Below are 14,535 nucleotides of genomic sequence, written 5' to 3' on the forward strand. Positions count from 1 at the left end.
GTATCCAGTTTGAGTATAAAGCACAATGCTGAGGTGGATACAGGTCTGTAACTTTTGTGCAGCCCTAGCTCTCTCACTGCTGTAGCGCTATCTTACAGAGCTGGAGGTCATACTGGGGCCATTCCCTGAGCTGACGTCAGTGTGTGGACAGGGAACTGAGTGTGCCTTGGTGGGAAAATATTACTGAACATGTGGGAGACCCAGGGTTTAATCCCTAGCATTACTACCAAAAAAAAAATCAAACAGAAAACAAAACACAACAAATGGGTGGTGGCACACACCTTTAACCCCAGCACTCGGGAGGCAGAGGCAGGCAGACCTCTGAGTCTGAGGCCAGTCTGGTCTACAGAGCAAGTTCCAGGACAGCCAAGATACACTGAGAAACCCTGTCTTGAAAAAACAAACCAAAAAACAGGGTATTGGCAGCTAGCATGGTTGGGTAAGCTCTGGAAAAGGTTTCATTTCTTTGCTCAGTGGGTTATTAGCAGAATTGGGTTCTTTATGGTTGTGGGACTAAAGTTTCTGGGTTTTTTGTTTTTTCTGATTTGCAAACCAAGCTATAGAGAAAGGGTTCCAGCAAGGGTGGGTCAAGTCCTGCTCAGGTTTGCATCGTTACTCTTCTAACTCTACTGGAAAAGGCTTCTAAGTAGTCTTTTCTTCCTTCCTTCCTTTTTTTAAATTTTGTTTTGTTTATTTGTTTGTTTTTATTTTTTCAAGACAGGGTTTCTCTGTGTAACTGCCATGACTGTTATGGAAGTCACTTTAGTAGACCTGGCTAGTATCAAACTCACAGAGATCCACCAGCCTCTACCTCCCAAGAGCTGGGATTAAAGGCATGCACTCCCACTGCCCAGTCTTTCTCTGTCTCTCTGTCTCTGTCTCTGTCTCTCTCTGTCTCTGTCTCTCTCTCTGTCTCTCTCTCTGTCTCTCTCTCTCTCTCTCTCTCTCTCTCTCTCTCTCTCTCTCTCTCTCTCTCTCTTTTAAGACAGTTTTCTCTTTGTAACAGCCCTGGCTGTCCTGGACCTTGCTTTGTGGACCACGGTGACCTTGAACTTATTGAGATCTTGTCTCTGCCTCCTGAGTGCTGGGATTACAGGCTACATCAACATCACTCTGTCCAACTAGTGACTTGTTTTTTATCATCACTTCCTCTCTACTGCTCTTGCCCAAATTCATATATGAAGTAACCCTTTGAGGAACTACTGAGTAAGCAACTAGGTAGTTTTGATGTTCTATTTGGCTGGCCTCCTGAAACTGCTTTCATATCTCCAAGCCTAGAGCTGACATGTGCTTGCCCCTCTCAGCTTCCATTTATCCTCAGTCATCCTGAAAGGCTAGACATAGACCAGCAGTGGAAGGATAGGATTTGGGAGTCTCAGGACCTCAGCTTCAGGCTAAGACCTACAGACATGGCCCTTAGTTCCACCAGGCCCAGAGCTGCTCCCAGACAGTGCTTTGTAGAAACTCATTTATTGTGTTGAAAAGAAATAAAATCCAAGTGATACATTGTGCACTGACTTTAAATGTGCCTAGATACATATCTGCAAAACAGTTCCTAAAGAGCCAGGTGTAATGGAACACACTTTTAATCCCAGCACTTGAGAGGCAGAGGAAGGAGGATCGCTAAATTCTAGACTAGCCAGGTCTACAGAGTGAGTTTCAGGACAGCCAGGACACAGAGAAACCCTGTCTCAAAAACCAAAACAAACAAAACAAAACATTTCACAAAGAAAAAAGGGTGATTGGTGATGAAATCAGACTACAGCAGGTAGTCATGTTGGCTAGAGTAGGGCTTGTGCCTGTCATTGAGGTAGGAGAAGGGAGCATTTGAGGCCAGCCTGGGCTACATAGTAAGACCCTGTAGGCAGCCTGGCCAGGCATTTGACTGATTGTGGACATCAACATATTCCTCATGCTTCAGAATAGTCCTGAATATAGTGTGTCTTTGCCCCAGTGACAAAATGTCCCCCAGGGCTGAGGAGATGGCTCTGTCAGTAAAGTGCCTGCTACACAGGCATGAGGACCTGAATTTGGATCCTGAGAACTCACATAAAAAGCCAGGTATGGCAGCATGTGCCTGTAATTCCAGAATTGGAGTGTGGGGTGGGGTGGCAAAGATAGGTTCCAGAAGCTCCTTGGCTAGCCAACCTAGCCAAATTGCTGGACCACATCCCCTCAAGGGAATGTTTAGAATCTATGAGGGCAGTTTGTGTTTGTAGCAGTAATGTGTGTGTATGTGTGAATTGCTCTCCACAGTAATTCACTCATTCATTCTCCTACCTTTTTATTTGTTTTCTTTGAGACAGGGTCTCTGTTAAGTAGCTCTGACTGGCCTAGAACTCAGAGAGATCCTCCAGCCTCTGCCTGTAAGTGCTGGGGATTAAAGGTGCGTTTAATTTAAAAACAATTCAACTTTGTTATTTTGTGAGTATAGGTACACATACCATGGCACATTTGTGGAGGTCAGAGGTCAGCTTCGAGCCGGTCCTCCCTTTCCACCTTTTAAAAGGTTCTGGGTCTAACTCAGGCTGCCACCCACTGAACCCACCTCCCTGCCTCCAGTCCCCACTTGAGCACACGAACCTGACAGCAGTTGGGTGATGACTTAAGCCTCTGTGGCACCTGAAAACAGTGCCTGGAGTGGGGTAGGAATGTGCAGAACTCTGCTGTTAAGTGAACTGCCACTTCCTTGAGAGTTGCTCACTGAGTAATAGTAAAGTGTCTTGGAAAAGACACAAATCTGGGACCAGCCAGATGGCTCAGCTACTGAGGGTACCACAAAGCCTTGACAGCCTGAACTTGATCTTTAGAATCCATGTGCTAAGCTGGGCAATGGTGGCGCACGCCTTTAATCCCATCACTCGGGAGGCAAAGACAGATGGATCTCTGTAAGTCCGAGGCCAGCCTGGCTTATAGATTGAGTTCCAGGACAGCCATCTTGAAAACAAAACAAAATAAAAACAAAAACAAAACAAAAAAAACCCTACGTGGTAGAAGGAGAGAACTGACTCCCCCAAGTTGTTCTCTGACCTCCATATGTGTGCTATGGTATGCTCATGTTCTCACCACCATATACACAAAATTAATAAATAAAAAATTTAAACATAAATTTGTAAGATACAAGGCTGTTGGTTTAGCAGGCAGGATATGCAGCCATAGCTGAGTGAGGGGGGTGGTCACAAGAATTCTGCTGAACTCAGAGCAGGTGCCAAGAGGCTGGCATGTCAAAGTCCCACTCTACCAGGAGACACAGGAGGCTTATTCTCTTAGAGAATAGAGCCATGGACACCAGACACCACCGGGTGCATGAGGGTGGAGAGAAGCAAGGAGCTAATAACAGAGTCCTCTTAGGCCAATTTCATTCTAAATGGGGGAACTTGGCACCCCTTGGCTCCAGCACTGGCAGACAGGGTCCCAAAGCAAGCGTCTGGTCTTCATTGCACAATTGTCAGTTCAAGAGAGGTTCCAGAGACACCCACAGACTAGCAGCAGCTCCACAAACACTGGTTCTCAAGCCAGAGTCACAGAGCCTTCTGCGACTTCTGCAGCTTTTCAGGGGCTTTTGTAGGGAGCGAAGGGACAAACAAGCTTGTCAGCATGTATGGTAAAGGACCCTGGGAACACCAGGGAGCTCCAGACATCGCATCACACCTCTGAGAACAAAGACCAGGTTCCTGCCCTATTGGGATATCCAGACCCCAAAGAGCTACTAGAAATAACAGATCAGTGGATATTGTAAAAAAAGACTGGAAATTAAATTAAGATAATCTCCCAGTAAATAGAATATAAGGGCAAGACTGGGGGAAGATGAGACACCTGGACAATTATCTTAACAGTCACTCTGGCCAGCATGGGTCAGATGTCGGCTGTAGCCATGTTTATCACTACAACTCTATGGTGTTTCAAAGTCCCTGCCACCAAACAAGCTGCAGCAGTGTGCTCACAAACCACACTCAAATGCTCTGTAGCTGGACCTCCTGTCTGAAAGAGTCAGAGTTTGCATTAGCAGGACAGCCCAGGAAGCCGGCATTTTAAAATGGTGCAACTTTTTTCCTGCTATGGCTGAAAATCAAAAAGCATGCAGTCAGCTTTTCATCGACACCATTTAAGTGTTTTGTAGCAGGACCTCTTAAAAGAGCTGCAGGGTTTTGCAGCTAAAGCTGAGTCAGGAAGCCTCTCTTAAATTAGACGCATTTGCCTCTAGCAAACAGAGCCCACCTGAGAAAATGCTGCTATCAATAAGCCATGCCTTACTCTATTCTTTTCTGTCTATAATTACTTCCCAAGCTCTCTCATGCTTTATGTGAATGCAGTTGTCCATGTGGGTGCCATTTGTTGACTGAGTTTTCTGTCCTGCCCTGTTCCTGCAATCATTAAGTCCCAAAGAAATTACACAGAGGTCTATATTAGTTATAAATTGATTGGCCCATTAGCTCAGGCTTCTTATTAACTCTTTTTTTTCTTTTTTTTCTTATTAACTCTTATAACTTATATTAGCCCATTATTCTTGTCTATGCTAGCCACATGGCTCGGTATCTTATTCAGTGAGGCAGTCACATCTTGCTTCTTCTGTGGCTGGGCCAGGACTCCAGCATGGGTCAGGAAGGACAGGATCTGAGCATGTGGAGCAAGGCAAACAGAGGGAAGGGCACCAAGGATGGAGGCCGCACTGATCCCCAAGCAGAGAAGACATTCTGATAGAGGTTAGAGGAAAAGGTTGGGAGTTGCAGGGCACTGGGCACAATTCAAGGGTAGCTTTGTGAGATTTGGTTTCATATAAACTTAAACAAAAGGCCCTGAATATATGGTAGACAGAGCCAGGACCCTGGCTAGTCATTTTATTCTCATAAGTGAAGCAAGTATTATAACTCCTTGCCTCAGTTTCTTGTTTGGTATGTATCTCATAAGGTTAAAAATTGTATTCAGGGGGCTGGAAAGATGGCTCAGGGGTTAAGAGCACTGGCTGCTCTTCCAGAGGTTCTGAGTTCAATTCTCAGCCTCCACATGGCAGCTCTCAACTGTCTGTAATTCCAGTTCTAGGGGCTCTGACACCCTTATACAAATATACATGCAGGCAAAACAGCAATGCACATTTAAAAAACAATGTGTTCAAGTCTGCCAAGGGGCAGCATTTTGCTGGGTTTAAATGACCGAGAGGACTACAAGGACAGAGCCAAACTGTTAGGTGAGGCTTTCAGATCTAGTGCGTAGTGGCTAGGTCTGCAGCTCTTTTGCTTAGAGAAGCCTTAGCCCAGATGATCTTGGGCTTGAGGGGCAGCTGGTCCTCTGGGAGCTTGTGCATCTTGAATTAAGCTGTGTTGTCTTGGCTGGTGAAAAAGAAGAATACTTTTAAACAGAAGGGGAAAGTGAGTAGTGCTGACAGAGTGTTCATGTAGAAAGGCCCCTACTGACACCCACCAATCCCCTTACAGCCATGTTCAGACTTGAGCTTGCCGGTGGCTCTGCCAGCCTTTGCCCCACATGCCTGCTGTCTGTCTTGTGCCTGGCTCAGGCCCTGTTCCAGGTCACTGCTCTGTGTCTTCCACTACACTCCACCTCTGTGCCCCCTCCTTCTCAGGACCTACTTACCCTCAAGCCTTGGATAATTGCTCCTTTTAGAACCCTTCCAAGCCAAGGGCTCCTTCCCTGGTTATCTTGGCATAACACTTTAATGTGAACTGTCATTAGACCCCCAAGCATCCTCTTGTATTGAACTATGCTGTCTTTAGTTGCTTAGTGTAGAGCCCCTTCAGAGCTGTATAATGAGCAGTGGGAGTAGTGAGGTCCTGCACACTGAACTGGGAGCCAAGAGATTAAAATCACCCAGCTCTGCTGGGGAGAATGGCCCAGAATCTGGAGGAATCTCGGGGGATGCTGACTAGCCTTGGACTGTAGCTCAGCCAGTCTAGAAGACTAGAAGTCAGGGAAGATGCTTTCCAGGTGAGGACAGCAGTTTTCACTTTACTGACTTTGCCAAAAAAAAAGGAATTGCTAGAAGGTACTGATGCAAAGCCACCTGTCACCGACCCCTGTGACCTCCTTAAAGCCACAGGTCTACCAGGCAACACCTGCACTTCCTTCCTGGCAGGAGAGCTGAAAAATCTAGCTCAGTGGGTGCATGTGGTGGGCATTCACTGGCACTTATGCAGTGCCACATAGCTATACTGCTCCTGCTCCTTTCCTCTTTCTTTCTTTCTTTCTTTCTTTCTTTCTTTCTTTCTTTCTTTCTTTCTTTCTTCTATCTATTTATTTATTTATATTTTTAAGGCAGAATTTCTTTGTATAGCCTTGGCTGGCCTAGAACTCGCTCTGTAGACCAGGCTGGCCTTAAATTCAGAGATCAGTCTACTTCTGCCTCCCAAGTGCTGGGATTAAAGGCGTGCATGTACACTGCCGCCACCGCCTGGCTGTTTATTTATTTTTATTTTGTTTTTGGAGGCAGGGTCTGTCTGTGTAGTTCTGAGTGTTCTGGAACTATATAGACCAGACTGGCCATGTACTCAAGAGATCTGCCTGCTTCTGCCTCCAAAGTACTGGAATTAAAGTTGTGTGCCAGCATGCCTGGCACATTGAATGATTTACTTTGTCTAGAATTCCCTCCCTTTTATTTTGGGTGCTGGCAGTTGAACCCAGGACCTTGTGTATGTAGCAAATCACGTTTTACTGTTGTGCTCTACTCCAGCACAAAAAGCTGCTGGATGTTTAAAGCCTGATGGGGGGAGGCTGGTTCATTGGCTAGTGGATGACTGTCCCATGTGTCCTGGGTGAGCCCAGAATACCTAGGTGTATGTGGAGAACAGGCCCTTGGTCCTCCCCCTAACACCCACCCCGGGTAAGCTCCTCTCTTGAGATGCTTGACCTGGTTCCCAGAGTTGCAAACTATCTCCATGTTGAAGTGTTCCAGGCCCTCCTGGTGCTGGAGCTGCTAGAATGTTTGATTCTGAAAGGCAGTTGTGCTGGCTGGGGGAGCCTTTCAGTGTCACAGTCAGCAGGGACCACCTGAGAACCAACTGAGGACAGTGACGGGCCCATTAGCATAGCTCTTTATGTGGCTGACAGGTCTGTTTGTTGGTGACCTCATGGTCTCATTGTAGGCTTTTCCTAGGTATCCACTGTTGAGTTGTAGCTGCTGCACTCTTGGCAGGCCTGGGGCCACAGCGCCATCTAGGGGTAGTTTAGTAGTCAGGCAGTTGCTTTCCTTGGGGATAGGATTGGAGAGTCCAGATCACAGTCAAGGCTATGTGTGCTGTAGCTCTTGCTGATGGCTCTCAAACAGGCGAGACAAAAATCAGTACAAAGTGTGGTGGTTCATGCCTTTAATCCCAGTACTCAGGAAGCAGAGGCAGACAGATCTCTATGAAAGATCTCTTGAGTTCAAGGACAGCCCAGTCTACATAGTGAGTTCGAGGACAGCCAGAGCTACAGAAATGAGATCCTGCCTCAAAACAAACAAACAAATAAATAAAAACACACCGGGCAGTAGTGGCACTTGCCTTGGCAGAGGCAGACGGATCTCTTTAAGTTCAAGGACAGCCAGGACTACTCAGGGAAACCTTGGGGGGGAGGGGGAACCAAGGTAATTAATTAATTAAAAATCACCACAATAGTGTCCCCACAAGCTTCTCTTGGAAGCTGCAGTTGCCAGCATTGAACTTCTACCATAGAAACTCAGGGGAAAGTAGGGAAAGGGTCCAGGAGCACTATGATCTGGTCCAGCGGTCAATCCTGCTGGCGTGTATGCAATACCCCTACCTTATATCATGGAAGTAGAGGAGTCAGAGGCAGGAGAATTGCTGCAAATTCAAGCCAGCTGTATAACAAGTTCCAGGCCAGGTAGTCTACATAGAGAACCCTGTCTCAAAAATCCATGTCTTCACCACACTTGCCAAGTACACAGCTCAGGAGCACCACTTGTTTGTACATATGTGTAATCACTATTGTGTTAGCATTGCCACCTGTTTCTCTATCTCACCATCTGTTTTGTGTCTAGCCATGTCATCCAGTATGCAGTGGTTAGCATAGGGTTCTGATTTCATTTTCTGATGGCTGCCAATAATGCTACAAAATTTTTTTGTGCTTGTTGACCATTGCTATCTATGTCTTTTGTAGCGATATGTCTTTGTTCATTTTTGAATTGAGTTGTTTTATTGTTGAATTGAAGGTGTTCTTTATAGAACTTTCGGTCTTTTTTGTTTGTTTGTTTGTTTGTTTGTCTGTTTGTTTGTTTGAAACAGGGTTTCTCTGTAGCTTTGGTGCCTGTCCTGGAACTCTGGAACTAGCTCTTGTAGACCAGGCTGGCCTCGAACTCACAAAGATCCGCCTGCCTCTGCCTCCCAAGTGCTGGGATTAAAGGTGTGTGCCACCACCACCTGGGTAACTCTCAGTCTTAATGATTTATAATTTGCAAATATTTTTTTCTGTATGTTACAATTTTTCACTCTGTTATAGTGTCCTTTAATGCATGAGAACCAAGTTTGGATGCAGTTACTAGTTGACCAGGCAGAAGATGGCTCAGAAGAAGCTACTGATGCCTGAAGAGGATGTTGTACTGCAATGCAGACATAGTGATACACAAGGACATAGGTGCACAGACAACAATGTACACTCAGTGCACACAGGTCCACACAGTGCACACAGTGTCCACACAGTGCACACTGCATGAGCTTAAGGCCAGCCTGGGCTACATCTGAAGACCCTGTTTCTAAAAACTAAGTAAGAAGCCAGCCAGTGGTGGCACACACCTACTCAAGAGATAGAGGTAGGCGAATCTAATCTCTGATTTCGAGGCCAGCCTGGTCTATAGAGCAAGTTCAGGATGGCCAGGGCTACCCTGTCTCAAAAAACAAACAAAACCTAAGTAAGTAAGTAAATACCTTCATCTTGGTGATGCAGCAGTATCTAAGAACTGTGATAAATTGAAGAATTAGGAAGCACTTTGTTTTTTGAGAGGTCAACTGTAGAATCCATAGGAAAGACATGTCACAGCGGGAGTGAACCATTTCCCTCCAGGCATTCTGGGTCCAGAGCCATTAGAGAGACTGGTGTGGCCTGAGTATTTCTAATGTCCCATTCTGATCTGGGCTTCTACCTGGCCCATGGTTGCCATACAATGTGAGCTGGTCAGGTGCCCTGAGAAAGCCATAGCCGAGGGCAATGAGCACCTTCCTCCTGCTCCTGCTTCCCTGGAGGTCATTGTGGGATTTGAGGAAGTATATTTTTCTGTTTAAAACACAGACTTGGGCAGGAGGACCTCACAGTGAAGCCCATTACTGATGGACACTCTGACCCTCTGCTTCCTCACAGGAATTGACTATAAGACTACCACCATCCTACTGGACGGACGGCGTGTCAAACTGGAACTCTGGTGAGTTGGTAATCTGATGAGAACATGGAAGCCAAGTGAGGAAGCATCTTTTTTAAAATATTTTATTTACTTTTATGTGAGTTGATATTTTACCTGCATATATGTCTTTGTGAGTGTCAGATCTTGGCGTTATAGACAGTTGTGAGCTGTCATGGGTGGCTGGGAATTGGACCCAGGTCCTCTGGGAGAATAGCCAATGCTCTTAACTGCTGAGCCATCTCTCCAGCCCCATGAGGAAGCATCTTATTTGCCGTAACCTTTTAAATATACTGTGTTCAAACTGGATTTTTCTCCATGATGAGCAAAACAAAAAACCCAGGATGTTTTATTTTAAAGCTTCCTCCAATTTTTTTTTTTTTTAATTTTTGAGACAGGGTTTCTCCATAGCTTTTGGTTCCTGTCCTGGAACTAGCTCTTCTAGACCAGGCTGGCCTCGAACTCACAGAGATCCTCTTCTGCCTCCCGAGCGCTGGGATTAAAGGCGTGCGCCACCACCGCCTGGCGAGCTTCCTCCAATTTTGTTTGCTTGTTTGTTTTTGTTTTTTGAGACAGGGTTTCTCTGTGATACAGTCTTTGCTGTCCTGGAACTTACTCTGTAGATTAGGCTACCCTCAAACCCACAGAGATCCTCTTACCTCTACCTCCCAAGTGCTGGGATTAAAGGCATGCACCGCCACTGCCTGGCACCTCCTCCAATTTTACCCATAAAAACTTGTTTTCCTGGGGCTGGAGAGATGCTCAGAGGTTAAGAAGAGGACTGCTGTTCTTTGTGAGGACCCAGATTTGGGTCCCAGCACCCATGCGACAGCTCACAGCAGTGTATAATTTCAGTTCCAGTGGGTCTAACATTCACTTCAGGCCTCTCATGGGCATCAGGCATGCATGTGTTGTTCATACACATAAAATTAAAAATTAAGGCTGGGCATGGTGGCACATGCCTGTAATCCCAGCACTCAGGGAGGCAGAGGTAGGCAGATCTCTGTGAGTTCAAGGCCAGCTTGATCTAAAAAGTGAATTCTGGGACAGCTAGTCCTGTTACACAGAGAAACTATCTCAAAAAACCAAAACAAACACAAATTAAGAAGGAGCTGTGTGTACACTTGCCTTTAATCCCAGTCAGTACTCAGGAGGCAGAGGCAGGCAGAGACTTTTGTGAAATCGAGGCTAGCCTATTCTATGTAGCCAATTCTAGTCAAAATTACACAGTGAGACTCTGTCTCAAAAAGAAAAAAAAGGAGACAGGACTGAGCCTCTTATACTGGGAATACTTGTGCATGCTGCTGACCCTCCTGTGTGTTTCAGGGACACGTCGGGCCAGGGCAGGTTCTGCACCATCTTCAGGTCCTACTCAAGGGGCGCACAGGTAAGACCAACACCATTATGTTGTCTGGTAGGTGCCTCTCCTGATTCTTTCTGAACCGGTATCACTATTCTGCCAGTTCCCTAAGAACTTTACTCTTTTTGATCAAGTGTTTTGTTTTCTTCCAGCGCTGAGGATTGAGCTCTGGGCCCTTATTGTACATGATTGGTGGGTTCCACTACTGAGCTGCATCCTCAGCCCTTTTTTTCCCAAGGATTTTGATGTCCAGACATCAGGTCTCCAAATGCCCATCTGTGTAGGAAGGATTCTTAGCCTTGTAGCCTCATTTCGAGGCTGCCTATGTGGGAGGCAACTGAGTCTCTATTGTACCTGCCTCTTAGTGTCCCTGTATGAACCCTTGCTGTTTTCATGGTGCCTTAAGATGTGCCCTGAACTTAGCACAGCCACTGCAGTGGCTTCTCCAAGCTGTTGAGGTGCAGCTTATCCATTTGTTTCACCAGAAGCCATACTTCCCTCACACACAGAATTGTGTGTCTCCTAAGGGTGTGACTGAATGTGGAGGTGACTTGGGCTGTATCAAAGCTAGAACTCTGCAGACTGGAAATGTTAACAAAGGCTGCAGCTGATTCTCTGGGCAGAAAATAGGCTATGGGGATCTTGTCTTGGCAGTAGGAGAGCACCGTGCATACACAGTACCATGCATGGTGTGACTAGCTATCCCCTGTTCCCTGGAGTCCCCTAAAGCTTTCATTCTGAAACCAGAGGGAAAGTAGCTGAGACCTGTGTAAATAGAACTGCTTTAGATCCTGTGCTACTCTGCATGAGGGATGTGAAGGGAAGTTCAGTTCTGTTTGGTGCACCTCAAACTTCTGCAAGAGCCGGAAAACCCTCAGACCCAGACCCTACCTCTAGACAACCAGGAGTGAGGAACATTAGTCTAAGGATAAATTCTACAGGACCCTCTTCACTTTATTTTTTTAATATTTATTTTATTTATTATTTATTATATTTATTAATATTTATTTTAATTTTTAATATTTATTTTATTTTTTTATTATGTATACAATATTCTGTCTGTGTATATGCCTGCAGGCCAGAAGAGGGCACCAGACCTCTTTACAGATGGTTGTGAGCCACCATGTGGTTGCCGGGAATTGAACTCAGGACCTTTGGAAGAGCAGGCAATGCTCTTAACCTCTGAGCCATCTCTCCAGCCCCTTCACTTTATTTTTTAAATGTATTTTATGTATATGGGTATTTTGCCTGCATGTATGATTGTGCACCACATGTATGCCTGGTAGCAATGGAGGTTAAAAGAAGGTCTCAGATCCCCTGGGAATGGAGTTACAAATGGTTCTGAGCTGCTATGTAAGGACTCAAATCTGGGTCTTTTGTAAGAGCAGTCAGTACTTTTAGGCACTGAACCATCTCCGCAACTCTCCCTGATTTTTGAGATAGGATCTCATACTTCATATAGCCCAAGCAGATCTCCAACTCTGCAGGGAGCCTCCTTCTCTAGCCTTTCAACTGCTAGAAATAAATATATGAGCCACCACTCTCTGCCCATTATTCTTTTATAAGAGAACGATGAATAAAAAATTAAAAAGTTTTTGAGTTTTTGTTGTTGTTGTTGTTTTGAGAGGAAAGAACACACAAGCACAAGCACCAGGTTGTCCTGGAACTCACTCTGCAGACCCGTCTGGCTTTGAATTCAGAGAGTGCTGGGATTAAAGGCATGCACCACCACCGTCCTGCTCTGGCAAGGCATTTTAATAGGACATGTCTTACTGCTCTCCTACCCTTTGTCTCCTGGGTCTCTCAAGGTCTGAGTCTTGCACATCGCACAAGCAAAGGCTACTAGCTTCTCCTTTGCTTTTGTCACTTGTCACATGTAGCACTGTTTTGTGGCTGCTACCGAATCCCTTTCGTCCTCACCAGTGGCCAAGCCTGTTTTTATGGTTGAGTCCTGAAGCGGCCTCTTAATTCCTATGGTCCTGTGCTGCCTCCTGGGAGAGAGAGGGTGCCCCTGGGTTGGTATGGAGGTCCTAAGACAGGCTTGACAATATCTACTCACTGTGGGGCCACACCAGTACCAGCAGGAGGTGCTGTCCAGCTGCGCTTGCGTTTACTTCCATTAGTACAGGAGTATGTTGTCCTTTAAGGGCAGAGTGGATTTGTTTATGTGGAAGGGTTTCTATGAGAAGCAGTAGAGGATACACTAGTAGGTCATTGCTGAGGAGGATATCCGCATGCCTCTTGGCACCTGGCAGTTGCTTGTGTGTGTATGTTTGTGTGTATGTGCGTGTGCATGTGTGTGGAAGGGAATGTTTTAACACAACCAGGGTGTGTGAGGTAGGAAGACAGGAGTTTTTCACCCTGGCTCTTTATACTTTGGGAGTTTGGACCACACAGATACATTATATTACTAAGTGCCTATCTATTTACATGTATTATTTATTTGAGGGGAGTGTGCATAAGTGGAATTCAGAGGGCAAGTTTTGGGAGCTAGTCTCTTCTTCCTCAATGTGGATTGCTGAGATCAAGCTCAGGTTATCAGGCTTAGCAGCAGGAGCCATCTCTGAGGCTAGTCCTGAGCTGATCTTCCTGCCTCTACCTTCTGGGTAATAGGTATGTAGAATCATGACAGCGCTCTCTCTCTCCCTCTCTCCCTCTCTCAGGGTCTTACTATGTAACATCAGCTGTCCTTGATCCCATAGCAGTTCTCCTACCCCAGCCTCCCAAGTACTGCATTTAGAAGCACATACCACCAGACCCAGCTTAATTTGTAGGGTTTGGTTTTCATTTGTTAGTTATTTTGATACAGAGTAAGACAAAGGCTTGCTAAGTAGCCCTGGATGGCCTGCAACTTGATAGATGGGACTGGCCTCAAACTCACAGACATCTGCCTGCCTCTACCTCCTGAGTGCTGAGAATAAATGTTCAATTTTTAATTTTTTAATTATTTATTCTTAGTTTATTTGCATCGGTGTTTTGGAAGATCAGCCAGTGCTCTTAACCTCTGAGCCATCTCTCCAGCTCCCCTCAATTTTTATTTTTAAAAGGTACTTTAGAGGGCAGCAACGATGGTTCAATCAGTGAAGTGTTACCATACAAGCATGAAGACCCAAGTTTGGATCCCTAGCACTCATATTAAAAGCCAAGTGACACAGAGAAACCCTATCTCGAAAAAGCAAAAAAAAAAAAAAAAAAAAAAAAAGCCAAGTGAAATAGTATGTACCTGTAATCCAAATACTGGGGAAGCAGAGACAGCAAGAGCCCTAAAATTTAATGACCAGCCAGTCTAGCCAAATTGACAAGCTCCAGGTTCAGTAAGAGACCTTGTAACACTCACACACACACACAAAAATGGTGGAAGGTGATTGATGATGACATCTGACATCAGCTCTGTCCCCTCCACCCGCTCCCACAGGGCCTCTACATCTTGGCATGGTGATTACATGGGTATATTTCTTTGTCAAAAATTATCAATGTCCTTGTCTCAACTTATATGTTTTCTGGTATATAAATTAAAGGGTAGGGAGATGGCTCAGTAAGTAGTGCTTGCCATACAGGTGTAAGACCTGAGTTCAGTTTCTAGTACCTATGTACAAAGATGGACACTGCAGCAAACACCTATAATCCCAGGAATAGGGGGGCATAGACGGGATCTCTGAGTTTGAGGCTAATCTGGTCTCCATAGTGAGTTCCAGGACAGCCAAGGCTACATAGTATTGAAAAATAATAATAGTTGTAACAGTAAGGAACCTACTCTTAGACTTAGTTCCACTTTTCAAAATGTATCTTATGTATTAAACTTAACAAAAACAGTGTATATGGCCAGGTGGTAGTG

The 14,535-nt window shown here is 45.4% G+C and overlaps 1 protein-coding gene across 2 annotated transcripts in view; it reads left to right on the forward strand.

The window, feature by feature from the left end:
* Positions 1 to 14,535, forward strand: part of Rab40c (RAB40C, member RAS oncogene family) — a 37,650-nt gene that overhangs the window by 15,680 nt on the left and 7,435 nt on the right. For both annotated transcript variants that reach the window (XM_075941448.1, XM_075941447.1), the window contains exons 3-4: positions 9,304 to 9,364; positions 10,667 to 10,727. In XM_075941448.1, coding sequence (XP_075797563.1) covers positions 9,304 to 9,364; positions 10,667 to 10,727 — 122 coding nt within the window. The remainder of the gene's footprint in view (positions 1 to 9,303; positions 9,365 to 10,666; positions 10,728 to 14,535) is intronic.

The sequence above is a fragment of the Microtus pennsylvanicus genome, chromosome 11 (assembly GCF_037038515.1).
Source record: "Microtus pennsylvanicus isolate mMicPen1 chromosome 11, mMicPen1.hap1, whole genome shotgun sequence".
In the NCBI taxonomy this organism is placed as follows: Eukaryota; Metazoa; Chordata; class Mammalia; order Rodentia; family Cricetidae; genus Microtus; species Microtus pennsylvanicus.